Source organism: Schistocerca serialis, chromosome 1, assembly GCF_023864345.2.
Source record: "Schistocerca serialis cubense isolate TAMUIC-IGC-003099 chromosome 1, iqSchSeri2.2, whole genome shotgun sequence".
NCBI classification, from domain to species: domain Eukaryota; kingdom Metazoa; phylum Arthropoda; class Insecta; order Orthoptera; family Acrididae; genus Schistocerca; species Schistocerca serialis.
The window spans coordinates 549,868,545-549,896,118 of record NC_064638.1 but is presented as its reverse complement, the minus strand read 5'-3'; the positions used below and the strand labels follow the sequence as shown (position 1 = coordinate 549,896,118).

Sequence of the window (27,574 nt, the reverse complement as noted above, 5' to 3'; positions counted from 1 at the left end):
ATGAACTGCTATATTTATATATGATGATATCAAGGTAAATACATTGTTTGTTCTCTATTAATATCTTTCATTTGCTAACTATCCCTATCAGTAGTTAGTGCCTTCCATAGTTTGAATCTTTTATTTAGCTGGCAGTAGTGGCGCTCGCTGTATTGCAGTAGCTTGAGCAGCGAAGATTTTTGTGAGGTAAGTGATTTGTGAAAGGTATAGTTTAATGTTAGTCAGGGCCATTCTTTTGTAGGGAATTTTGAAAGTCAGATTGCGTTGCGCTAACAAAATATTGTGTGTCAGTTTAAGCACAGTCATGTATAAATTGTTCAAAGGGGACGTTTCAACTGTAGGAGGATACAAGATGACTTGGACAGGATTTGTGATTGGTGTAAAGAATGGCAGCTAACTCTAAATATAGAAAATGTCAATTAATGCAGATGAATAGGAAAAAGAATCCTGTAATGTTTAAATACTCGCTTGACACAGTCACGTCAATTAAATATTTGGGCGTAACATTGCAGAGCGATATGAAGTGGGACAAGCATGTAATGGCAGTTGTGGGGAAGGCGGATAGTCGTCTTCGGTTCATTGGTAGAATTTTGGGAAGATGTGGTTCATCTGTAAAGGAGACCGCTTATAAAACACTAATACGACCTATTCTTGAGTACTGCTCGAGCGTTTGGGATCCCTATGAGGTCGGATTGAGGGAGGACATAGAAGCAATTCAGAAGCGGGCTGCTAGAATTGTTACTGGTAGGTTTGATCATCACGCGAGTGTTACGGAAATACTTCAGGAACTCGGGTCTCTAGAGGAAAGGAGGCGTTCTTTTCGTGAATCGCTACTGAGGAAATTTAGAGAACCAGCATTTGAGGCTGACTGCAGTACAATTTTACTGCCGCCAACTTATATTTCGCGGAAAGACCACAAGGATAAAATAAGAGAGATTAGGTCTCGTACAGAGGCATATAGGCAGTCATTTTTCCCTCGTTCTGTTTGGGAGTGGAACAGGGAGAGAAGAAGCTAGTTGTGGTAAAGGTACCCTCCGCCACGCACCGTATGGTGGATTTCGGAGTGTGTATGTAGATGTAGATGTAATGTGAAAGAATTTTCAGGAAGGTACTTTCGCTTAAACTTGAAAGTGAGTTTGGTCACGTTCTAAGATACGCATGTTTCCGACGAAAATTTGTTGTTCAAAGAAATATGCTGGAATTTAGTTTTTCGTTTTTGCACCAGGATATTACGCCCAGTTATACTGCGGCTTTAGGGAATAGGATACGGTGGATCATCATTTGCTTTGAAATATCACATTCTGAAGGATTAGAAACGCACTATCGGAGGGAGCACATAATCGAAAAAGACGATTTCCCGATGGGTTTAGCAACTAGCGAATGGGTGAAGTATTACGTAGATTACTCTGCTTATTCGTCCGGAATTTATGTTCCTTGATCTGAAATGAAACTGAGCGGTCGACATCTCAGCATGTTAGTGTCTCAACATTTCTGTCCTCAAGAATCCAATTAACTCCTCCAGAGAATTTCCTTATTGTTTACCAGACAGTCTTTGGGTAGATAATTATTGATGAGTAGTGAACATTTACGTAAATAACAATAAATATTTTACTCTAATTCATGCACCGATACAGTTGAAATTTAGTTGGTTGGAGGGAACCATGTAAAAATATTTTTCTGAGTAGGTAAGTGGTGAGTCGCTTATATTTTAAACCTTTATCGGGTACGGAAATAATCTTCCACCAAAACAGAATGTCGTGTGTTTGATTGTATCTACAGCATTCAACTACTGCGTTAACAGAAGAGCTAAGGCTGAACAAAGAAAAGTTTGACTGTTTGTCACTTGTTGGTTTAGTTACAGTGAAAGTTTCGCTTAAATGTCCAATAAACTGCAATAGGAAATGCCAAACGGAAGATGTACGTCGAGCAGAAGTTGTTCCCAAAGTTGTTGGGAGCCCAAGAACGAATGCGAGTCAACAGAAACATTTTTTGCTCAAAATGTGTCTCTTATAATGATTATGACGGTAAAACTACAAAAGCACAGAAGTACCAATTATTCTCGCCATGGAGCATCCATGAACTAAAAAGAAGAGGGAGGAAAATGACATTAATACGCAATATTTCCCCCGCTAAGCCGGCCAGTGTGGCCGTGCGGTTCTAGGCGCTTCAGTCTGGAACCGCGTGACCGCTACGGTCGCAGGTTCGAATCCTGCCTCGGGCATGGATGTGTGTGATGTCCTTAGTTAGGTTTAAGTAGTTCTAAGTTCTAGGGGACTGATGACCACAGATGTAAAGTCCCATAGTGCTCAGAGCCATTTCCTCCGCTATGTATTGTACAATTAGTTCTGGGGTGCTGTTGTGCAGGGAGGCCTAGAGATAGTGAACCAGATAGTTACAGGTAAAAAAAGTCGTAGAGACATTTCTATTTTTTTCAGCATGAAAGTAACTTCGGTTACACTATAAATCAGTGAAATCCAGAGGCCGCAAATTCAACTAGATACCTAGGAATCAACTTAAATTGGAAGGAACACATAGAAAGCAGCGCGGGGTGGCTGCTTGGTCTGTGGTCTGAGACGCCTTGCCACAGTTTGGGAGGCTACCCCCGTCGGAGGTTCGACTACTCCCTCGGGCTTGGGTGTGCAAGCCTCGGGACCGATGAACCACTTGAACTTACCACAAATTTCCAAAACACCTAGAAAAAGTCGTGGAGAAAGCGAACTAAGACTGTGTTTTATTGGCAGAACACTTAGAAGGACAGATCTTCTCAACAGATTGCCTATACTAAGCTTGTCCGTCCTCTTTTAGAGTACTGCCGCTCCGCGTGGGGTCCTTACCAGATAGGATTCACGGAGTACATCGAGAAACTCCAGAGAAGGGCAGCACATTTTGTATTATCGAGAAATAGGAAATAGAGTATCACGGACGTGATACAGGATTTGGGGTCGACAGCATTAAAACATAAGCGTTTCTCGTTACGGTGGGATCTTCTCACGAAATTTCAATCGTCAACTTTCTCCGCCGAATGCGAAAATATTATTTGACGCCGACCCACATATGGAAAAACAATCATCATAACAAAGTAAGGGAAATGGGAAGGGAGGAAGAGATTAGCGTTTAAGGTCTTGTCGACAACGAGGTCCTTACGACGGAGCACAACCTCGTATTAGAAAAGAATGGGGAAGGAAGTCGACTGTGCCCTTGCAAATAAACCATCCCGACATTTGTCTGAAGCCATTCAGAGAAACCACGAAAAAAATCAAGATGGCCAGGCACATATTTGAATCGTCGTCCTCGTGAATGAGAGTCCAGTGTCCTAACCACTGCTCGACCTCGCTTGGTTGGGAAATCACAACTCGTACGGAAAAATATACGTGTTCGTTTTTCTCTGTACGCAGTTTGCCAGTGGATTAACAAAGAATCATCGTGAAGGTGGTTCGATGGACACTGTGCCGAGCACTTAAGTGTGATTTGCAGAGTATCCATGTTACTGTTTGATGACAAGCACACACATCTAGCATAGCGTAGCAACCTCTTTTGCTAAAATGACACATCAAGGCAAGAATTCCGTGAAACGAAGAAAGGTTTGGGGAACCAATTTTGCCTGGGACCGCTTACCAGTGGTCTACATCGGGCCAGTACGGTCGGGTGTACGGCTAGTTACGCAGACCGCCGCGTCCGTCTCTGTGTTGCGACACAACAGTGCGCCCTGCTGTGTCGCCGAGTTGCGTCTCTCGGGTACAAGCGGGTCTGAGCGGATACGGTCGGGCGACTGTTACTTCGGCCGCCGTGCAGTGCAGTGTTTCGAACAACTGTGCATGCTGCTTCACTATTCGGGTATCTCGGGCATTTGCGGATCTGAGCGTATCTTTAAAGGACACAGGCTCCGTAGTGGCTTTATGACGCATTTCACGCATTGTTCAGCAGTTGACAATTCTTATGTCGTTTGATACTGCTCGTGGTGATTCCTTAATTATTTGCCGTGAACTGGAATTTTGTATTCTGAATGCTTTTACTGTTGACTCTACTGAGAAGCAGTGGCTGAGGAAACAAGGAAAAACATTAACCTTTAACTCTTAGCGTGGGATCTGACAGAACCCAAGCACATTTAGTTTAGCTAAATTTATATGACCAAAGTTGGCAACACTGCCTGCCGTCTAGCAGCCCTGTCTCATATCTTTTTACTCCCCGTCACCAGTTTTTCACTGTTGTATTGCTCATTGTTGGTAGTGTTTGACAGGTATTTAGTGGCTGGGGAGTTCCTAGCCCTTCACGCTAACACTCCCGTTACAACATAGTGCCGAACAAGTAGGCGTAAATTCGCATACTCACGCTTTCCTGTCAGTCTGCATTTGGAATTCTCATTAATTGATTTCATTCTTGTAACAGACGATGGAAGAAGACGTTTCCAATTGCTTCACTGAGGAGGTTTCAGATGAAGATAACTCTGTAGATGGATGGTCTCCTCATTCTGTGTCAGGTTACTGTATGAATATGAGCGTAATACCGCTGGTGAGTATTCTGGTGGTTCAGATGGTGTAGACTCAGACCTGTCTAATTTTTTCATAGGCAAAGACAAGAGTACGCAATGGAGGAAGATTCCTGCCAATCAGAGAGTAAAAGCTAGAATGAGAAATATCATAACTCATGTTCCTGGAGTAAGGGATCGGCAAAGACTTGTATATCTCCCAATGATTGTTTCTCTGAGCTAATAGAAACCACACTCATTAGTGTTAGTACAGTCAGTACAAACATAAAAATTGATGAAGACAAGCAAAAGAATGAAAATGACAGGACTGCTTGTTTGACTGATGATACTGAGGTAAAACCCGTCATTAGATTTCTGATTTTAGCAGGATCTATTCGCTCAGGTCACTGAAACTAGCGTGACTTGTGGAATATACAATGAATAGGAATTCAAGGTTTTCCATCAACAATCACCTTGAGTTGTTTCCAGTTTCTTCCGAAGCACATGCGGTTCGATGACGGACACCCCACCACAACGGTAAATAACAAGACAAACTGGCACCTGTTCGGTTTACATTTGAACATTTCATACGCAACTGCAGAGTCAATTACATACCTACTGAATATCTGACAGTAGATGAGCAGGTTGTACCATTCAGAAGTCGCTATAGCTTTCGACAGTATTTGCCGTCTAAATCAGCTAAGTGTGGTCTCTAAGTCTTCTCTCTAATAGATGCGAAAACTTGGTATACTATTTCCATGGAGATTTACCTTGAAAATCAACATAATGGCCCATTCGAGGCGTCCACCTCTGTAGCTGATGTGGTTATGAGACTGGTAGAACCACTGAGTGGAACAGGTAGGAACACAACTGGAGATAACTGGTTTTCTGGTGTTCCTCTTGTCCTAAGATTGTTGGAGGAAAGGGTGATAATTACTGAAATACATGAAATAAAATCGTCAAAACTTCTGAACGGTTTCTTCAGGACGTTCAAACCGCACGGTTGGCCGCGGGGCGTGATGGGAATTAGTATGCGCATGCGCGCGCGCCTTCTTGTCGGTCACTTTCACTTGTATGGGTTCGTCAATAAGCAAAATTGCCGCATCTGGGGGACTGAGAATCCGCATTGCGCGATATAAAAGTGTCTTCACCCTCAACTGGTGACTGTGTGGTGTGCAATGTTCAGTCACGGAATAATCGGTGTGATATTCCTGGCATGGTGACTACCGAAGGGTGTGTGATGGTTTTGGATGATGATTTTAACTTCATTACCCAAAGTGACCCCGATTTCGATAAGATGCGGTTCATACAAGACGGAGCTCGACCCCATGCCCTGGAGGAGCACTTCGCAGACCGCGATTTTCCGACACTTCAACGGGTCATTAAGAATTCGCCATTTTTCTGCGCCACACCATCGCCTATGAGGGTAGGCATATCGAACATATCATAACCGTAATTGGAATATCTGTAGCGATATTTACATGTTCAAAAAGGTATGTGCACGCCGTAGTTTCTAACTAAGTTACGTTGTTTTCATATAGTTCAATAATTGTCATCTTCTATGTCGGTACGCTGAAGATTAAGCGAGAGGTTCCTCCCCAACATGCGGCTAAGAAGAGAGATGTGAAATCCACAATGTTTGGCTTTCAAAATGACGTGTCTTCTTACTCCTATGCCCTAAAGAAGAATACAAATGTAATTTTAATTTCTTTTTTGCATCTTGAAGACACGTCAATAGACCCTACCTCCGGTGTTAACAAGAAACCAAACATAATCACATTCTACAACGACAGAGAAGATAAGTGGGGGGAAGGGGGGCGGGGTTTATGGCAAGTTGTCTGCCACATAATCAACTGCAAGGAAGTGCAGTGGATGGCCTATTATGATATTCTTTCTCATTGCAATTTTTAACAGCAATAACCCCGAAAACAAAATGCCAAGGAAAGATTTTCTTTGGGAAACTGGATTCGGCTTGGTGCAAGACCGACTACAGTAGAGGGCAATAATGGATCACTTACTCAGAGAAATTCACCAAAGGAGAGCAAAAATGAGTGGATCAACATCTGCTGTCAAGAAATGTCAGCTGCGAAAAGGAGGTGCATCACCTACGCTAGAAATAAGGATGAAAAACCCCGATTTACATCCATATGCATGAAACATTTCCTTATTGTGTGTGATCAGTGTATTAATGGTAGTTGTAAAGAGTCATCAGTAGAAACTGTCGAATCACTGAATGTTTAGTTTATATTGTGTGAACGTAACTGTAAGTATTACCTGTTTCCTAATGTAATGAAATACGTTATTTCTTCAAGCAAGCATTAATTTATTCAATTTCATAATTTGCAAGGTTTCTTCTACATTATTTTGTATTAAATAACCTAGTTATTAATATTCTATGTATACAACACCATTAACACATCATGGGGATCCACTGGACCTCACTTATATAAAATGCTGCCACGTTAACACACAACGATTAAGAAGTGGGAGTTAATACCAAATCCAAGGGCAAAAAGCAAAGTTTGGCACAATTTTTACGTAGTGAATAATAAAGTCAGCGCTATTATTCCCGGATGTGTTGAGTTTGTGAAATGCAAACACATGTTATCACAAAAGTCATCATCGGACAATAGGAATTTGGTTATGCGGGTGGACACAAAATTCCGCTAAAACAAGTGTGTAGCAACAGAATAATAACATGTTAGAAACAGGTAAAGAAAGCATGTATAACATTTATAAATACTGCCTTGGACTTCATGTTATTTTTCATGATGTTGCTGCGTTTCGTTGGAGACTTTATCGGTGAATATTATCGGTAGAATTCTGAACCCTTCACTGCTTTTGCAGTTTCGTATCTGTACCATTAACCAAGAGCGATCGTTTCAAGAAAGCCAATGCACAATATGTGCAACTAGATGTGCGTCCATTCCAAGCTGTGGAGAGACGAGGCTTCATTAAAACCATCCAGGATTCTGTCACCGTGGGGGCAAATTTTGGAATGGTATTCGGCAATTAACTTGTACCTCACCCTTGCTTGAGCACTCGCCAACAATGCATAAATTGCAAGAATGACCATCCTTCAGGAAATTATTGCAGCAATCAGACAAAGTGGATGTTCAGCCAGTTCAGATGTATGGGCAAATGAAAAACTTGTGGGATGTACTATTGGAACAAACTGCTGAGGTCATCGGTCCCTAAACTTACACGCAGTTAAGTCTAGCTTAAACTAGCTTACGATAAGGACAACACACACCCATGCCCGAGGGAGGACTCGAACCTCCAACGGAAGGAGTAGCGCAGACCGTGAAAAGGCGCCTTAGACAGCGTGGCAAACCCGCTCTGCTTTCTGTGCTTGAATTACAATTCTATAAGTAAGAAAAATCGCAGAAAGGTACATGTCTGTTTTCTGATTGTATAAAAATACGACTCATGTAAAACCTGCTGAAATTTCCTCTCAACTGCTTTCAGGTTCACATGGTTCAAATGGCTCTGAGCACTATGCGACTTAACTTCTGAGGTCATCAGTCGCCTAGAACTTAGAACTAATTAAACCTAACTAAACTAAGGACATCACACACATCCGTGCCCGAGGCAGGATTCGAACCTGTGACCCTAGCGGTCGCTCGGATCCAGACTGTAGCGCCTAGAACCGCACGGCCACTCCGGCCGGGCTTCTTTCAGTTTTTTTTATATTTATTTGTTCATGATTCGTGAATGTTATGTGCGTATGTAATGTGTTCTACAGCCCTCCTTGGGAATAGAGGGAAATGAACACAATCACAGAATAATATGAGTCTGAGTCGGATATTTTGTATGAAATTGGGCGGATACCGGCGGGGATAACCTTTCGGGTACTGATCATACTGTGTCGGTCATCGAGCCGACTGAAATCTCCCGTAATCCGGCCTTAGCCTCTCTCTCCAGATCTCTGCCGCTTACTCAATGCTATCCTCTAGCTAGGTGTCTTCCTCAACATACTCGTTAGAAGTACGATCAGCTGACGTGAGAGCCAACACGAACAGTATCATGTCCTAACAGTCAGACGATTATTTAGCTTCATTCCAGCTTTGACACAGAGACACACGTGTAGCGGTCATGATGTGTGGGGGAGGAAGAGTAGGATTGACTTAAATCTTATCGAGAAGATGATTATGGATGGTATGGGTGGACTCCTGCGCTGCTGTCAGTGAGCATTAAATGTAGTTTTGTGCCCTGTCTACCCGCTGCTGCAATCCACAGTATTCAACTGCTGCTGCTATTGTCACGATTTAGGTCGTCACGAAAGCTGATAATGGCAACTGAATCGGGGTACCTATTGAACCATGTCTGCGATATGAGCAGGATTACATTACGCTCGTCGAATTCAACGTACAATCAATGTTATTCATAGAAATGTAGATTTTTCTAACCATACCATGAATTGCGATAACATTAAAGCAACAAGAATAGCAGTAAATTTATCAAATACGTTGAGTGGCAATATCCCTGGAAGTGATATTGCTTACCTGAGAATTTCGTGATGATGGTGAATGTTCTTTACCAGTTGTGGATACATATCGTTTGCCATGCCCTCTAATGACACGTGCTCAGTACTTTGAAGGTAATCATTGCTTCCAACGGTCCACCCGTCGCGTTTAGGGACAGTCCGACGATTCCTCTGTTGATATTCCGTTCCTTGAACCGTAAGGCGATCCTTGTGCATGGCTGTAATGTTTCCGTTCAGAACTTCTAGCTCAGCTGCCACCACCAGCATTATGTGAATAAAGAAGGCGTCCACGCAAGTAGCAGACTGCGTCCCTACTAGCAGGCAGAAACCTTGAACAACATAGAGTATTTCATACGAGGGTGACAGGTACATATACTCAGGGAACCAGAGGGGTACGGGGAACTGGCGAGCAGGTTCAAGTGACTCCTGGTCCGAGGCGAGGAGAGCACGAGCCAGCAGCGGAGTGGACAGCCACGCGACCAGACCTTGGATGAGAGCCACCTGCGGAAAGAAGCAAGCTTTGTACGTATCTGGCTGAGCTACGTTGCAGCCAGACACTGACAGCCTGGCCTCAGTAACAACAAAGTTCTGCGATAAATACAGGGTTATTCATAACGTTCTTCCGATTCCACAAGAGTAGGTCTTCTACACGAACGAAGATAAAAATGTAGGGTGGACATTATCATAAGCCTAGACCTAGAAAGCTTTTTTTTTTTTCAAAGGAAGAAATCGATTTTACAAGAGTATACAGGGTGGCCCATTGATCGTGACCGGGCCAAATATCTCACGAAATAAGCGTCAAACGAAAAAACTAGATGGCGATGCCATAGGTCAAACAGATATCAACTGCGTTTTTTAAAATAGGAACTCCCATTTTTTATTACATATTCATGTAGTACGTAAAGAAATATGAATGTTTTAGTTGGACCACTTTTTTTGCTTTGTGATAGATGGCGCTGTAATAATCACAAACACATGGCTCACATTTTAGACGATCAATTGGTAACAGGTAGGCTTTTTAAATTAAAATACAGATCGTAGGTACGTTCGAACATTTTATTTCGGTTGTGCTAATGTGATACATGTACCTTTGTGAACTTACCAATTCTGAGAACGCATGCTGTTACAGCATGATTACCTGTAAATACCACATTAATGCAATAAATGCTCAAAATGATGTCCGTAAACCTCAATGCATTTGGCAATACGTGTAACGACATTCCTCTCAACAGCGAGTAGTTCGCCTTGCGTAATGTTCGCACATGCATAGAGAATGCGCTGAGCATATTGTCAGGCGTTGTCGGTGGATCACGATAGCAAATATCCTTCAACTTTACCCACAGAAAGAAATACAGGGACGTCAAACCCGGTGAGCGTGCGGGCCATGGTACGGTGCTTTGACGACCAATCCGACTGTCGTGAAATATGCTATTCAATACTGCTTCAACCACACGCGAGCTATCTGCCGGACATCCATCATGTTGGAAGTACATCGCCATTCTGTCATGCAGTGAAACATCTCGTAGTAACATCGGTGGAAAATTACGTAGGAAATCAGCACATGCTGCACCATTTAGATTGCCATCGATAAAATGGGGACCATTCACCTTCCTGCCATAATGCATCACCAAACATTAACCCGCCAAGGTCACTGATGTTCCACTCGTCGTAGCCATCGTGGTTTTTCCGTTGCCCAACAGTGCATATTACGCCGGTTTACGTTACCGCTGTTGGTCAATGACGCTTCGTCGCTAAATAGAACGTGTGCAAAAAATCTGTCATCGTCCCGTAATTTCTCTTGTGCCCAGTGGCAGAACTGTACACGACGTTCAATGTCGTCGCCATGCAGTTCCTGGTGCATACAGATATGGTACGGTTGCAATCGATGTTGATGTATCATTCCCAACACCGATGTTTCTGAGATTACCGATTCTCGCGCAATTTGTCTGTTACTGATTTGCGGATTAGCCCCGACAGCAGCTAAAACACCTGCTTGGGTATCATCATTTGTTGCAGGTCGTGGTTGACGTTTCACATGTGACTGAACACCTCCTGTTTCCTTAAATAACGTAACTATCGGGCGAACGGTCCAGACACTTGGATGATGTCGTCCAGGATACCGAGCAGCATACATAGCACACGCGCGTAGCATTACTTATTGAACGTCCCTCGTAAAACCTTTGGCGACTTTTTACAATTAATTTGAAAATCCAAAATTTTACTTAAGTCTCACAAATGTCAGTGTGGCCCACATCACACGCATGACAAGAAAACAAACAACAGAACGACAGTTAAACTCGTTACATATTTTTAGCGAGCGCATCTGGGGTTACTGTGTTCACTACCGTTGTTATGAGGCGTCGTAGTTTTCCCAATGTCGTTGGAAGCGAAGACACGTAAATGAAATATTTCACAGACACCCACAATGAAAAATTTCATACGACGAGAAGAAATGAAATTGGAGGCCAACGGTGCATCATTCGTTGAGGCAGCTCGTTGTGAGCAAAATGCTCGTATTGCAGCAATCAGTTATCTGATGCTACGACTCGTTGGGAAATGGAGTTTTCATCACATAATGAACTTTCAAATTCGATGAATAAATTGAAATGCACCGGAACTTTCTATCTCTATTTATGTAGTAGACATAGTGTTGCGAAATCGAATGATTTTTTTTCAAAATCCGTGTGTCTCATTTTCTGAAGCTGTTTATCACTTACATGCAAAATAATTTCCGTATTCTGTGTTGTCTTGTAATATTTCAGCAAATCCTCTCAAGTGCAAATATATATGTAAATGGTCAAATGGCTCTAAGGACATCACACACATCCATGCCCGAGGCAGGATTCGAACCTGCGACCGTAGCGGTCGCGCGGTTCTAGACTGTAGCGCCTAGAACCGCTCGGCCAATCCGGCCGGCGAAATGTATATGTAAGCTTTGAGTTTCTGTGTTCATATAACGTCATGCCACATTTACCAGATAGATAGTCCTCATTGGGCATTACACTCAAGGAGGCAAGAAAACCACCACGAAGGTGTTATCCAAATGGGACAGATAGAAATGGATAAATGTTATGCACATGTACTGACGAACAAATGATTGCAGTTTCAGAAAAATCAGATGATTTATTCAAGAGAAAAAGTTTCACGTACTGAGAAAGTCAACAACGGGTTCTTCCACCTCTGGTCCTCATGCAACAAGTTATTCGGCTTGGAACTGATCGTTAGAGGCGCTGGCTGTACTTCTGAGGCCGGCCGAAGTGGCCGTGCGGTTAAAGGCGCTGCAGTCTGGAACCGCAACACCGCTACGGTCACAGGTTCGAATCCTGCCTCGGGCATGGATGTTTGTGATGTTCTTAGGTTAGTTAGGTTTAATTAGTTCTAAGTTCTAGGGGACTAATGACCTCAGAAGTTGAGTCCCATAGTGTTCAGAGCCATTTGAACCATTTTTTTGTACTCCTGAGGGACATCGTGCCAAATTCTGTCCAACTAGCGCGGTAGATCGCTCTGACCACAATGCTCCAATTGTTCTCTGTTGGGAAGCGATATGGCTGGCCACCTTGCTGGCGAAGGTATTGTTTGGCAAGCACGAAAACAAGCATCAGAAACTCTGGCAGTGTGCGGGCGGGCATCATCTTGTTCAAGCGTAACCCCAGGATGGTTTGTTACGAAGGTCATCAAAACGAGTCGTAGAATATCGTCGTCGTGCCGCTGTGCTGTAAGGGTCAACCAAAGGGGTTCTGCTATGCAATGAAATGGAATCCCAGAGCATCACTCCTGGTTGTCGGGCCGTATGGCGGGCAACAGTCAGGTTGAAATCCCACCGCTCTCCAGGAAGTCTCCCGACAGGTCTGCGGCCCGGAATCTTATTGACTGGAGTAGAATTGTCTTCAGCGATGAGACCCGCTTGGAACTGAGCCCCCACGACCAGTGAAGATGTATCTGGAGACGTCAAAGACAATGGTGAGACATCAACTTGTATTTTGTCGGCCATGCGGTCCGACAACCTGTAGTGATGGTTTGCGGTGCCATTTCCTCTCGTAGCAGGATCCCTTGGGTCGTCATCTGCGGTACCCTTACAGCTCAGCGGTAAGTCGACGATATCCGCCGCCCCGTTTGGTTGCCCTTCATGTCAAATCATTCGGGCTTACATTTCAGCAAGATAAAGCACGTCCTCAAATGGCGAGTATTTCTAATGCTTGCCTTCGTGCTTGCCAAATTCTGTTTTCGTCAGCAAGGTCGCCAGATCCCTACTCAACTGAGAATGTCTGGAGGACTGCGGGCAGGGCCCTCCAACCAGCTGCACACTTTGACGATCTAACGTGCCAACTGGACAGATTTGATACGAATTCCATCAGGAGGATATTCAACAACTCCGACAATCAATGTCAAGTTGAATAACTGCTTGCACTGTGGCGACAGGGACACTAACGCACTACTGACTTGCTCAGTTTGTGAAGCACTTTCTCTTTGATAAATTATCAATTTTTTTCTGAAATCATAATCATTTGCTTGTCTGCACATATACATAACGCCTACCGATTTTAGTCTCATTCGAATAATTTCTTCGTGTGGCGCAATTTTCTTTAATATTTTTTTGTATCTTAGAGTGTATATGTAACTACTTAGGGGTGCCAGAGCTTATGTGCTTATGTATCAAATTTCATGAAAATACGCATAGCTCAAATGACAATTCATCTGAAAAGCAGAACAGTTTAATCAACGCTTAGCTTACTGACAGAATAACAAGGGATATTAAAGTATTTATTGCTTATAATTTGATCGTTACCAGGAAACGGACTGCTGAGCTTTACTTTAGACCAATGGAGATATACAATGTGATCGAACTAGTCAACAGCCACACTTTTTCCACGACAAGTTCGTATTTAAATGTGGAGAACACCATACAATTTGTGTTGTACTCTTTCCGCTGTAAATGATGATGAATGTTGTTCGTACTTAGACTTCCACGTTCAAAACCGCTTGATATAAAAGTTACCTAGGTTTAGAGGAATGTCCTATTGTCAAATAAGCTGACTTTTAACCAGGCGCTTTCCTTTGGTCTTCTAATGGAGAATAATGTGAAATACTATCTTTAACGATAGTATTTTTTCAGCGTATTCTGTGAAAGAAGATAAAGGTGCTGAAAGTGGATATAAGGTCTGTAGTTATTTTAAGTGCCAGTAATCAAACAATAGCATAGGCATAGCTTTAACCACATGGCTGCATCTTCTGAAGTGATAATGCTCCGTGTCACATGGCATTCAGAGCAGAAGATAAGCGCGATGAACATGAGAATGAAGGAACACGTACTCCCCAGCGTCGAAACGTTCGTATCAAGATATAAGTGAGACACATGAGTGTCTACTGAAAAATAATTAAAGGTGTTAAATGAAACAACAAATATACTGTTTGCCGTCACTGTTTATTTCTACGACGCGTTTCAAAGGGTTTGTTTACAAAATACAGCAGTATACATGTGATGTGTTACGACAGTGAAAGGAATCTGGAGATAGTGCCACAAGTTCCTCCAAATATGTAACACGACACACACACAAATGTGACATCAACAAATGTAAACCCACCTGATGATGGAGGTTTAAACCTTGGAAACGAGTCGTGGGGATAAATAAACAGTGACTGGTAACAGTATACTTGTTGTTTCATTTAATGTCAATAACAGTCACGGTAAAACCTAACCTAAAATGTTCCCATTTAAAATTAAAGGTGTATTGGGATACTGAAGCATCTCTCAAGAATTTCAACACTTTTTATGTAAGAATTAATATAAAATCCCACTGATCACTATTCAGGATTTACATGTGATCCTCAGATAAGTTAGGCCTGTTTCGGTGAGCAGAGCTATTCCGGCGACATATTGGGTGGGTGTCCATATTATTATATGCAAGTTCAGTAGACAGTTATGAAAAATAGCACAGATGATTTAGTGGTAGAAATTAGGTAAACTTGAGATAGAGTCCTTATGCAAAGCCAGTGCGCTTCTTGTCGCCACATCCTAAAGCTAAAAGTTTTGCTGATGAACGGATCTCCTTCATACAGTCGTTTCTGTTTGGCAGCACATTAAAAATTTAAACATTATCGTACGAATCATATTTTTAAACGTTGTTTTTGGATATCTGTAACATTTACACTGAGTGTTGGTCAGTACCTGCATGAATATGTACAGGCGGCGTGACAGCTTTTGGTTTCGGCTCCGGAGCCTGTGACTGCTTTTGCCGTTACCATAACTTCCCCTGACGTCGGACAGAATCTGCAGCAGCTCTCGCAGGGCGTCACGTTTGTAGATGAAGAACGCAACCTACAAACAGATAGCACCGATTGCCACAGTAACACTTGGTTACAGTCGCAACGACGAAGGGGTTAACTCATATAGGCCTACAAAGTCTAAACCGATACTGCTAGCTAATAGTGAGGTTACAATACACTTTGCTAGTACTTTTACCAAAGCGTGCAATAACGACTCTAACAAATGGTAGAACAACTATGCCAGTGAATGCAAATAGGACATTACTCAACAATGCATCTTACTAGAAGGAGTGTTGTATGTAGATTACACTGGAATACAGTTACTCAGTGTATCTACGGGAAAACGTCGTTCTACTTTCCTAGACGCTAGGGAGCTAGCACGTAATGACCTATCAGCAGATCCCATTGAGTCTGTTGTGGACCGCTAATACGACTGCATCTTTCCTGTCACATAATGGGAGCCTTGTACTGTGATTAATGAATGAGATAATGGGACGGACATTTTATTAATAAGTAATTGTCTATTCTGACCTGGGGTTATTTTCTGATTCACTAATTGTTCTTTGTATGTTTTTTTCGTAGTTATTGGACTACTTCTAAAGATGTGAATTATCTATGAATGTATTTTGATATCTAAATTTCTTGCTTGTACATACATTCTTGCTATGAAAATTACTATGATGTAGTAGTTTATTGTAAATCGATTCAAGTGCCAGGCCCAGTTAGGGTTAAAAGTTGTAGTAACCACAACCAACAGCGGGAATGCCTTGGGACGCGGATCGGAGCCGCCAGGCGGGGAAGCCGCAGGCGGTGGAGCACGCACCACCGGGTAAACACAGGACGAGTCGGACGACAGACCAACGACAACTGACAACAACCGACCACGACCGACTATGAGCGAGACAACAAGGAAGAGATAAACAACGGGGGCTTGTGGAAACCACAACACCAAACACCAAACGCAAATCCACTCGGAACCAGAGCCAGGCAAATGTCAACAACGAACAACGAGCAACGACCAGAACGCAGTACTGCCGGGATAGAAACTTTTTTTATCTTTATTGTATTTCAATTCCCCATCGGGGCGGGCTGGCAGCAGCATATGCGCTGCTCTTCAGCCGAAAGACATAGAACAAACAATAGAAGACATTTAAAAATAACAAAGGAGAGAATATGGTGAACATAGATATAAAAAAAGGGGAAACATCATGGAAGGCAATAGACAAAAAACGGGGTGACTGTAAAATGGAGATAAAAAACTGTTTAAAAGTAGCACACACAAAAAGCCACACACTGCGACAATTAAAAGAACACAAGACACAGTATGACTGGAGCATAAAAGGTATCGACGGATGACGTAGCACATAACAAACACTGACGGCGAACCTCAAGGCAGTACACAATTAAAATCACACCTCTTGACGCACAGGAGAAACAGCACTAAACAACACTGATGTGGCACACTGACAATGATCAAAACAGAGGATCTGCCAGGCGCAAGGAGATGAGGGAGACCGGAAGAAGGGAGGGAGGGGAAGAGATGGGGGAGATGAGCGGGGGGCGCGCTGAAGAGGGCCAGGTAGGGAGGGATATGGGAAGGAAAGAGGCAAGTATGGGGTGCAGGGTCTCAGGGAAGGGGGGGAAAGGAGGAAAATCCGCTCTGGGAGAAAGAGGGAAGTGGAAAAAGGGGGCCCTGGGGAGGGGGGGGGGGACAAGGCCAGGTTATAGTTGGAAGGAAGGGTAGATGTCACGGCGAAGTTCGTCATCTGGGAGGCATGGGAAATTGCCCTGATGAAGGAGGGTGTGGAGGTGGAGAGGAGGAGGTATACAGCGATAGACGTGCGGCGTGGGTGGGGGGTGGAGAGGAAGGAGGAAACCAGAGGGTGGGGGGATCAAGCCTGCAGACAAAGTAAAGGATGCGGAGATGTTGGAGGAACAGGAGGAGGTGGGGGAAGGGGATCAGTTCATACAGGAGCCGTGTGGGGGAAGGAAGGCGGATACAGAAGGCAAGGCGGAGCGCATGACATTCAAGGATTTGGAGGGCCTTGTAAAAGTGGGTGGGGGCGGAGATCCAGGCAACGCTGGCATAACAGAGGATAGGATGGATGAGGGATTTGTAGGTGTGGAGGATGGTAGAAGGATGCAATCCCCATGTCCGGCCAGACAGGAGTTTCAGAAGGCGGAGGCGGGAATGGGCTTTCTGCTGGACGGCCTGGAGATGAGGGGTCCAGGTGAGGTGTCAGTCGAGGGTGAGGCCAAGGTATTTCAGGGTGGGGGTGAGCTGGATGGGATGACCATAAAGGGTGAGGTAGAAATCATGGAGGCGAAAGGAGCTAGTGGTGCGGCCTATGATGACTGCCTGGGTTTTGGAGGGGTTGAGACGGAGGAACCACTGGTTACACCAAGTGGCGAACTGGTTATGGTGGGTTTGGAGGGTACGTTGAGACCGTTGAAGGGTAGGATAGAGAGCCAGGTAGGCGGCGTCATCAGCATACTGGAGAAGGTGGACTGGTGGGGGTGGCTTGGGCATATCAGCTGTATACAAGAGATAAAGGAGAGGACAGAACCCTGGGGAACACCATCCGTGGGATAAAAGATATGGGAGTTGCTGTTGTGGAAGGTGACATAGGAAGGACGATGCGAGAGGAAGGAAGCGACCAGACGGACAAAATTGATAGGCAGGGCGTAGGTTTGGAGTTTAAAGAGGAGACGGGATGCCATACACGGTCATAGGCATTTTGGAGGTCAAGGGAAACAAAAATGGCGGAGCGACGGGAGCTGAGCTGGAGGGACAGAAGGTGATCAAGGTTGAGGAGTTGGTCTTCAGCAGAGGAGATAGAAACGAAATCCAGAGCGAGTACCAGACTGGCTGGACTAGGGCAGAGCGGGTCCCTATATACGAAACCGGAGGGAGCGGCTATTGGCCGCTGCCTGCACATGGCGTAGCGGTGGCGCCCTCGCTGCGCGAGAGACGCTGCGTGGAATAGCCGCTGCGGAGGCGGAGTCCTCTATGGGCTGACCACGTCCATTTGTTCTGCCGCGTATTCGACTTCCGCGGCGGAAGGTACTAGAAAAGTGACCTGTGTTGACGGCGGAAGAAGAAATGACGATTTCTTGACAGCTAAGAGTGACCTGCATATAAATACAAAGAATCAATGGAACAAATAAAAAAAGAGACATCTGCACCACGTATTAACAATTCATAGCTCCCTATGACTGTGTCAAGCCAAAAAGAAAGTGTAATACACATTGTGAAACAAGAGAATATGTTCAAATAATTGTTTGAAACTTTCTGACATATTGAGATTCAGATTCTAATTCGTTGCCTTTTGGCTTCAGCTTTTGTTGCTGTTAAAGAGCGGTGAACCAAATCGTTTCACAGTTAGAGCGAAGTTTGCAACAAACATTATAATTTTATGTTGTCTAACTACGTGAATAGGGTTAGAACGTTCACGGATAACTATTAATATTTCTACTGCAGTATAGTTCCTTGTTTACCCCCGAAGAGTGGAAAACAGGTGCATCAAATGGCTGAAATCACAGATAATATGCGATAGCTGTTTTTCATTGGAATTTTCAGAGTTGAATTTTCTGTATGTATGTCGTTCCTGCATGCGAGCTTTCCGGCGTATTAAGCTCGGTACTATCACGCAAACTACTCGTAGCTAACTGCGAAGTCCTCCCCCCCCCCCTCCCCCCCCCCCCCCCCGTCGACATCGCGTCACGTGTTGTCGTCGCACTACTGCGCGTCATCAGACCTCAGTCCTCTTGAGAAAACTCTCTGTTCTGCTACCACTAGCAGCCAAAAATTTGTATTTCACTTTACGTGTTTTTTATCTGTCATTTTAACCTTCTTTAGTTGTTCTAACAACTTTATTTTCTTTCTTCGTTGTCGCAGAAAAATACTAACTAGCAACGGAAAGTCTAACAAATGACCCCTTAGGTGCAGGGAAGTTAACGCAGATCTTTCCATAAACCGACCATACTAAGATTCTCATAACTTCTTCTTATCACTTGGAGAATTTTAATTTCGAGTCTCTGGTCCTGAATGCATACGTTGTTTCTCGCGTTAGCATGCCACTAATTAGTTATTTTGTGATATTACTATAGCCAATTAGGCCTGACATATATTTTTAAGAGTGCTCAATCACAGCTTGTGTTTGCGAATTGCGTTACACGTAGAATTATGGGTACAGAAACACTGTTCCTGTCGACTCAATTTCGATAAAAATCGTCTGACAGATTTTGTGTCGATCGTTACTGACGGTTTCTTCACTCTTCTGAGTAGTAGCCATTAAGTGTTGACTAGTACAAGAAAATGTTATGCCAATGAAAAGTGTTCTAATGAATATTTTATTTGCCTTCTGATAAGGATTTCTGAGCAACCATACTTTATACGTATCTACACTTTCATGTTCAGTTTAAAATATGATGACTTGTTGCCAGAAATGACTAATTCTACAAATGATTAATTACTTCTTTGGAACATTTATTATACGAAGAGGAAGAGCATATCTCGTTGGAAACGGCAGCTGAAGTCTGGAGTCGCAATATCACAGTAAATTATTCAAACCAGTTTCCTTTATTTACAATTGGAATTTTTTAAATAATAGGGGAGTTTGGATATTGTTAGCATACAAAGGACTATAGCAGAAAGAAACATACCCCATGTCCTAATACTAACCTGTCCAATGCTTCCTTAATCATTGGCCATATTTCACTACGGGTTTTCCCGAGCTTAATGCAGATATTAATGTTCATTCATCCCTCACAATCGGCATCTATTGTGTCACCATAACTAATGCACCAAGAACTCAGACAGTCTGTTGTCAGGCACAGCCCTGTATCTTGTGAGTTTGTGGGGAAATGTGGCCAAGGTCATTTCAAGAACGCACATATACCAGGTAACATATGAACAGCTTTTGTTCCTTTTTAACATTCCAAAGTCAGGAGTGAAAAACATGTCCTGGAACTTTTCTGACAAAGGGGATATGTTATTAATTTGCAACATTTATTCTTCTTGTACTTTTTGGCCTGTTTCTGTTTAATACAGATGTGAATTATGAAAGGGGGCGTAGCATCGCATTCTGTCTTCGCAAACGCAAGTGTACAGTGGTGTAAGGTGGCAGAAAAAATGGTCAGATTCGCTCCTTACATGAGACCTTTACAAATCGCAATGAGAAGGTGAAGATGACACCTAACGTAAATCGACAGTTATGAGAACATTTGCCTATCAATATATAATACAAAAAGGGAAGACAGTCAATTGACGGTAATTAACAAACCATTCGTATACAATGCATGTCTTTGAGCGGAAGGTAGAACAGGGAAAGCGAGTCGAGTCGCTTTTAGTTTTGAAAAGCCAGCTCCACAACGGCGTAGCGAAACGGCTGGTGACCACTTAAGGGGTGGCAGGAAAGAGGACAGTGACCCCGGACCAGGTCATTCAAGCTGGAGGGCAGCCTGTAGCGAGGGCATCGGTAAAAGAGCAGAGAAGAAGGTTTAGGAAACTGTGTTTCAAAATTCGAATGGGATACGAACAAAAGCAAAATTTAGCTGTAGCAACGTTTAGCTCCAACTATGGAGAAACCAACCAGCCAAATTAGTTAATTGTTCTTTCGAGAACTGAGAGGGCACTATAATATGCACGCTGCTCCAACCATGCGCGTGTATATCGCCACGTAATTTGAATAGGGCTGAGAACATGTTTTCTCACATAACGAGAAACATAGGGAAAGTTTCTGCTGCAAAGTTCAGCAAAGGCCAGATTAGTTTTGCAGGAATTTGAGTGGGAGAGAGCGGTCTTGCAGACAGCAGTACGTCGCAGCTTAAATACCGCGTGCAGAGGCGTAAACTTTATTGGTTCACCAGCTTGCGTCCGCTGTAAACTCGAGCGGCCTTGGGTAATCTTGCTCTCAAATTTGTCACATAACTAACCATCCACCGTAGAATTGATTGTCATCCTAAATAGTATCGAATTTTGAACCGGAATCGGACGATTTTCGTATTACTGACCAACATCATAACGTATTTGTAGGAGCGATTTTGTAAAGAAACGTCCAATTAAACTTTGATAATATTGTGCTTAAGATTACTGTCCTTTCAGAGAGTTAATATTTAATATTGTTGTGTATAAACTTTTTTCACTTTTTGATATTGGCAAGATGCATTATCCATCGCGCTGTTTTTATGATGGCGAGTTGAAAACCGAATGAAAAGCTGTAATGTGGTGAGAAATATTGCGACAATAAACTCGTCATTTCACCTCACACAGTTGTTCTCAGTTCAAGAATAAGCAAGCAAAAATAACAAAATCCCGCAACCTTACAGTGGTATATAAACATTCCATTAGGCTAGTGTTTGTTATTATCAGTTGCTCCTTGGCGAGAGTGATATAGACGATCCCACGCCTGTCTTAACAGTTAATTGTTCAGCCTTCGTAGCTACTCTGCATAGATGTGTTTTATGTGGAAATGAATGTTCAGTTCCACCAGATACCTTCCGCGTCAGCCACGAGTCGCTAGTTCTCGCACGAAAAGGGACAATTCGCCAGTCACCACAAAGCCAGCTACAGGCAGCACAGTTAAGTGGGTTACAATTAAACCTCCCGCCGTTCTGGCAACATAGCCCGGTGTTGTGGTTTGCGCAGCTTGAAAGCCAGTTCGTCCCTGCACAGATATCAGCAGACGATACGAAGTATAGCTATGTAGTCGCAGCACCAACAGAAGACTCAGCTGCTGAGTTACAAGATATCCTTGCAGGACCTCTCAACGCCGAAAGGTATGCGTGAATTAAGACGCACCTATCGCAGTCGGAAGCGAAGCCACTAGAGAAACTTTTACGGACTGAAAAATTCTGACAGTGTGCACAGGTGATTTAAATGCACTAGCGGAGAAAAGGGTTAGGACCGTCGAGATGTATCCCGCAACGAAAGTGTCAACACTGACACCACGGCAAGAGGATACGTCTTCGGTGACACTAGCATCGCTCCAGTCGCAAATAGCGGAGCTCATCACGCAAGTAGCCCCATTACAAACGACGCACACACATCATCGACGGCGCTGCCGGTCGTCGAAAAGTCGTAACCGCTCGCCATCGGCACAAAATTTGTATTGGTACTACAAGAAATTCGGCAACGACGTGCGAAAGTGTACTCTAACATGCAAGTAGAAACACGAAGCGGAATACGTAGCAGCAACAACTACTCATACTGGTAATGCATGTCGACTTTTTGTCACAGACCGTAACGCGAAAGTACGATACCCAGTGGACACAGGGGCAGAATTGTCGTGTACCAGCTAACTCGTGTACCACGCCGGAGCTGCGGCGATTCTTGTGTTTGCCGCTAACAACTCTAAGATTAGAACACACCGTCAGGTCACGTTGTTGCTTAACCTAGGACTACGCCGCACATTTGAGTGGCGCTTCACTGTAGCGTATTATCGCAACCTATCATACGAGCGGATTTTTTATCCTTTTCTGATCTGATACGTGACCTCCGACGCAAGCAGCTGATTGATTCCACTACAAACCTGCGTACGCCAGAGAAGGTGTGTTCCATCACTCCGATGACAGTACGTACGGTAGCAGGAGATACACCGTACACACGATTACTAATAGAATTTCCCGAAATGGTGGAGCAGTCTCCTACTCTCCCGCCGGTTAAACACACAACGGTGCGTAACATTTTGACCACGCCAAACTCTACATCTACTACATCTACATCTATACTCCGCGAGCCACCTTACGGTGTGTGGCGGAGGGTACTTATTGTACCACTATCTGATCCCCCCTTCCCTGTTCCATTCACGAATTGTGCGTGGAAAGAACGACTGCTTGTAAGTCTCCGTATTTGCTCTAATTTCTCGGATCTTTTCGTTGTGATCATTACGCGAGATATATGTGGGCGGTAGTAATATGTTGCCCATCTCTTCCCGGAATGTGCTCTCTCGTAATTTCGATAATAAACCTCTCCGTATTGCGTAACGCCTTTCTTGAAGTGTCCGCCACTAGAGCTTGTTCAGCATCTCCGTAACGCTCTCGCGCTGACTAAATGTCCCCATGACGAATCGCGCTGCTTTTCGCTGGATCATGTCTATCTCTTCTATTAATCCAACCTGGTAAGGGTCCCATACTGATGAGCAATACTCAAGAATCGGACGAACAAGCGTTTTGTAAGCTACTTCTTTCGTCGATGAGTCACATTTTCTTAGAATTCTTCCTATGAATCTCAACCTGGCGCCTGCTTTTCCCACTATTTGTTTTATGTGATCATTCCACTTCAGATCGCTCCGGATAGTAACTCCTAAGTATTTTACGGTCGTTACCGCTTCCAATGATTTACCACCTATGGCATAATCGTACTGGAATGGATTTCTGCCCCTATGTATGCGCATTATATTACATTTATCTACGTTTAGGGAAAGCTGCCAGCTGTCGCACCATGCATTAATCCTCTGCAGGTCCTCCTGGAGTACGTACGAGTCTTCTGATGTTGCTACTTTCTTGTAGACAACCGTGTCATCTGCAAATAGCCTCACGGAGCTACCGATGTTGTCAACTAAGTCATTTATGTATATTGTAAACAATAAAGGTCCTATCACGCTTCCCTGCGGTACTCCCGAAATTACCTCTACATCTGCAGATTTTGAACCGTTAAGAATGACATGTTGTGTTCTTTCTTCTAGGAAATCCTGAATCCAATCACAAACCTGGTCCGATATTCCGTAAGCTCGTATTTTTTTCACTAAACGTAAGTGCGGAACCGTATCAAATGCCTTCCTGAAGTCCAGGAATACGGCATCAATCTGCTCGCCAGTGTCTACGGCACTGTGAATTTCTTGGGCAAATAGGGCGAGCTGAGTTTCACATGATCTCTGTTTGCGGAATCCATGTTGGTTATGATGAAGGAGATTTGTATTATCTAAGAACGTCATAATACGAGAACACAAAACATGTTCCATTATTCTACAACAGATTGACGTAAGCGAAATAGGCCTATAATTATTCGCATCTGATTTATGACCCTTCTTGAAAATGGGAACGACCTGCGCTTTCTTCCAGTCGCTAGGTACTTTACGTTCTTCCAGCGATCTACGATAAATTGCTGATAGAAAGGGGGCAAGTTCTTTAGCATGATCACTGTAGAATCTTAAGGGTATCTCGTCTGGTCCGGATGCTTTTCCGCTACTAAGTGATAGCAGTTGTTTTTCAATTCCGATATCGTTTATTTCAATATTTTCCATTTTGGCGTCCGTGCGACGGCTGAAGTCAGGGACCGTGTTACGATTTTCCGCAGTGAAACAGTTTCGGAACACTGAATTCAGTATTTCTGCCTTTCTTCGGTCGTCCTCTGTTTCGGTTCCATCGTGGTCAACGAGTGACTGAATAGGGGATTTAGATCCGCTTACCGATGTTACATATGACCAAAACTTTTTAGGGTTCTTGTTTAGATTGTTTGCCAATGTTTTATGTTCGAATTCGTTGAATGCTTCTCTCATTGCTCTCTTTACGCTCTTTTTCGCTTCGTTCAGCTTTTCCTTATCAGCTATGATTCGACTACTCTTAAACCTATGATGAAGCTTTCTTTGTTTCCGTAGTACCTTTCGTACATGATTGTTATACCACGGTGGATCTTTCCCCTCGCTTTGGACCTTAGTCGGTACGAACTTATCTAAGGCGTACTGGACGATGTTTCTAAATTTTTTCCATTTTTGTTCCACATCCTCTTCCTCAGAAATGAACGTTTGATGGTGGTCACTCAGATATTCTGCGATTTGTGCCCTATCACTCTTGTTAAGCAAATATATTTTCCTTCCTTTCTTGGCATTTCTTATTACACTTGCCATCTCACGCTAGGACTAGACGTTTCACGCCAGAGAAGTTGCGAGTGGTGAAGCAGGAATTCCACAGAATGCTATATATGGGCATTTGCACAGTTTCTAGCAGCAGTTGGGCAGCCCCAATCCATGTAGTACCGAAGAAGTACAGATGACGTCCATGTGGCGATTACTGACAGCTCAGTGCGAGGACCATCTCGGATCGGTACCCCGTGCCACATATAGAAGAGTTCTCTGCCTGTGTTCATGGTGAGACTATATTTTCCACTACTGATATAGTCCAGGCGTATTACCAGATCCCCGTTGCATTAGAAGATATCCGAAAAAATCGGTGACAACACGTTTCGGTTTATTCGAGTTCACTAGGATGCCTTTTGGTCTGTGCAACGCAGCATAGACGTTTCAACGTATCATGGATGAGATCACTAGTGGCTTAGGTTTCTGTTATGTTTACACAGATGATATCTTGGTCTTGTGTGCGACGGAAGAAGAACATTTACATCATCTGACTCAGATATTTAATCGTGTACGGTCACAAAGCTTACTAATTAATCCTTCAAAGTGTGCTTTTGGAGCGAGGGAAGTGCAATTTCTGGGTTATACGGTAGACGCCCATGGTATTCTACCCCAGCAAGATAAAGTGGAAGCCATAAACAAGTACCCTCGCCCCACTAAAATCAGAGAGCTACGCCAGTTTTTAGGGTTATAAATTTTTACCAAAGATTTGTATAAAATTACGCAACGATAACGGCGCCCCTGAATGAATTTCTTAAGGGCACACCAAAGCCAAACGACAAGTTTCATTGGACAAGCGAAGTCGTAAAAACAGCAGTTGCAGAAGCTGCACACGCAGTGGCACAGGCTCCACTGGCACTTATGGTTGATGCCTCGTCTACAACCGTTGGCGCTGCTCTGAAACAACAGCTCTAACATTGTTGGCAGCCCACAGCATTTTTAAGTCATGGTTTGTCACCTTCGCAGCAATATTGGGCAACCTATGATCGCGAACAGTATGCAGCTTACGCCGCAGTCAAGAAATTCAGGCATTTACTAGAGTGCCGGAAGTTCACTATTTAAACAGATCATAACCTGCTTAAGTACACCTTTGCTGTAAAACAGAGAAACCCTCACCGAGGGAACTACGCCATTTAGATTACATTAGACAGTTCTCCACCTGCATTGTGTATACAGAAGGGAAGCTAAACATACCAGCAGATGCGCTATCACCTGTAGAGGCTGCGAACGCGACAGCAGACACAGGTTCACTTGTTGAAACTGTAACGGTTACCATTGATTTTGATGCCCTCGTACAGGCCATGCGGCGTGATAATGTGTTGCAAGATTTGTTGAAACAACCGGGACGACTGAAGTTACAACGTGTTGTGATGCCTGGAGCGAATGTTGAATTGTATTGTGACCTATCTGGAGTGAGAGCACGCCCATTTGTGCCGCAACACTTTCGAGCACAAGCTATTGAATCGGTACACAATCTGGCACATCCAGCAGTACGAGCCACTATTAGATTGGTCAAAGTTTCGTCTGGCCTGCATTACACGCCTCCTGCAAAACATTTGTTAAGCAATGCATTGCGTGTGAGAGGAACAAGATTACACAGCATGTCAGAGCACAACTAGGCTCATTTCTGCCACCAAATCAACGTTTCTAACATGGTGCACGTCTATTTTGTAGGCCCGCTCACAGTATCAGAAGGCTATAATTATAGTCTTACAGTTGTGGAACGATTTACCAGATGGCCTGAAGCATTCCTCATGAAGAATATCACAGTCGAAACCCAGGCGCAGGCATTTCTTCGTTATTGGATCCTCCGATTCGGCATATCATTAAGGTTTACCACAGACCAGGAACGACAATTCGAACCTACCTTTTCAGAGCATTAGCTACATTATTAGGCATGAAGAATATATGTGCATCACAGCCTATCATCCTGCATCAAATGGTATGGTTGAACGCCTGCCAACTGAAACAGCTGTACAATGTCACACGATGCAAAATTGGATGGAGGCACTACCTGTTGTACTCCTCGAACTACGAGCATCATTCAAAAGCGATAAAAGCTACAGCAGTAGAGCTGGCGTACGGGCAAACGATACGTCTGCCAGGGGAATTCTTGAACAGCGTGGGAGACGATACAGTGGATGCATCAGACTTTTCTGCTAGATGTAGACCAGCGGCGCCCAGAAGCCAGGCTGGGAAACATTCGTTTGTATTCGCATATCTTGAGAACTGCACACACGTTTTCTTATTCAATGATGCAGTACGCAAGCCGTTGCAAGCACAGTAGAACGGGCCATATCCGGAGATCAGCAGAGATTGCCACACATTCCAGATTAGAGTAAGTGGTATGCCTACCAACGTCGCACTAGACCGACTCAAGCCCACATTTTTTGACACATTAGATACAGCCTTCCACACTCACAAGCTACTCTGTATAGATGCGTTTTATGTGGAAATAAATGTCAAATTCTACCAGATACCACAAACGTATTTCGTTATTTACAA

The 27,574-nt window shown here is 43.7% G+C and overlaps 1 protein-coding gene across 1 annotated transcript in view; it reads right to left on the bottom strand.

Annotated features, from left to right (window-relative positions):
- Window positions 1–8,966: 8,966 nt before the first annotated feature.
- LOC126414545 (uncharacterized) overlaps window positions 8,967–27,574 on the bottom strand; it is a 33,343-nt gene continuing 14,735 nt past the window's right edge. The window contains exons 2-3 of the mRNA XM_050083358.1: window positions 15,118–15,267; window positions 8,967–9,452 (exon numbers count right to left, since the gene is read on the bottom strand). Coding sequence (XP_049939315.1) covers window positions 8,967–9,452; window positions 15,118–15,267 — 636 coding nt within the window. The remainder of the gene's footprint in view (window positions 9,453–15,117; window positions 15,268–27,574) is intronic.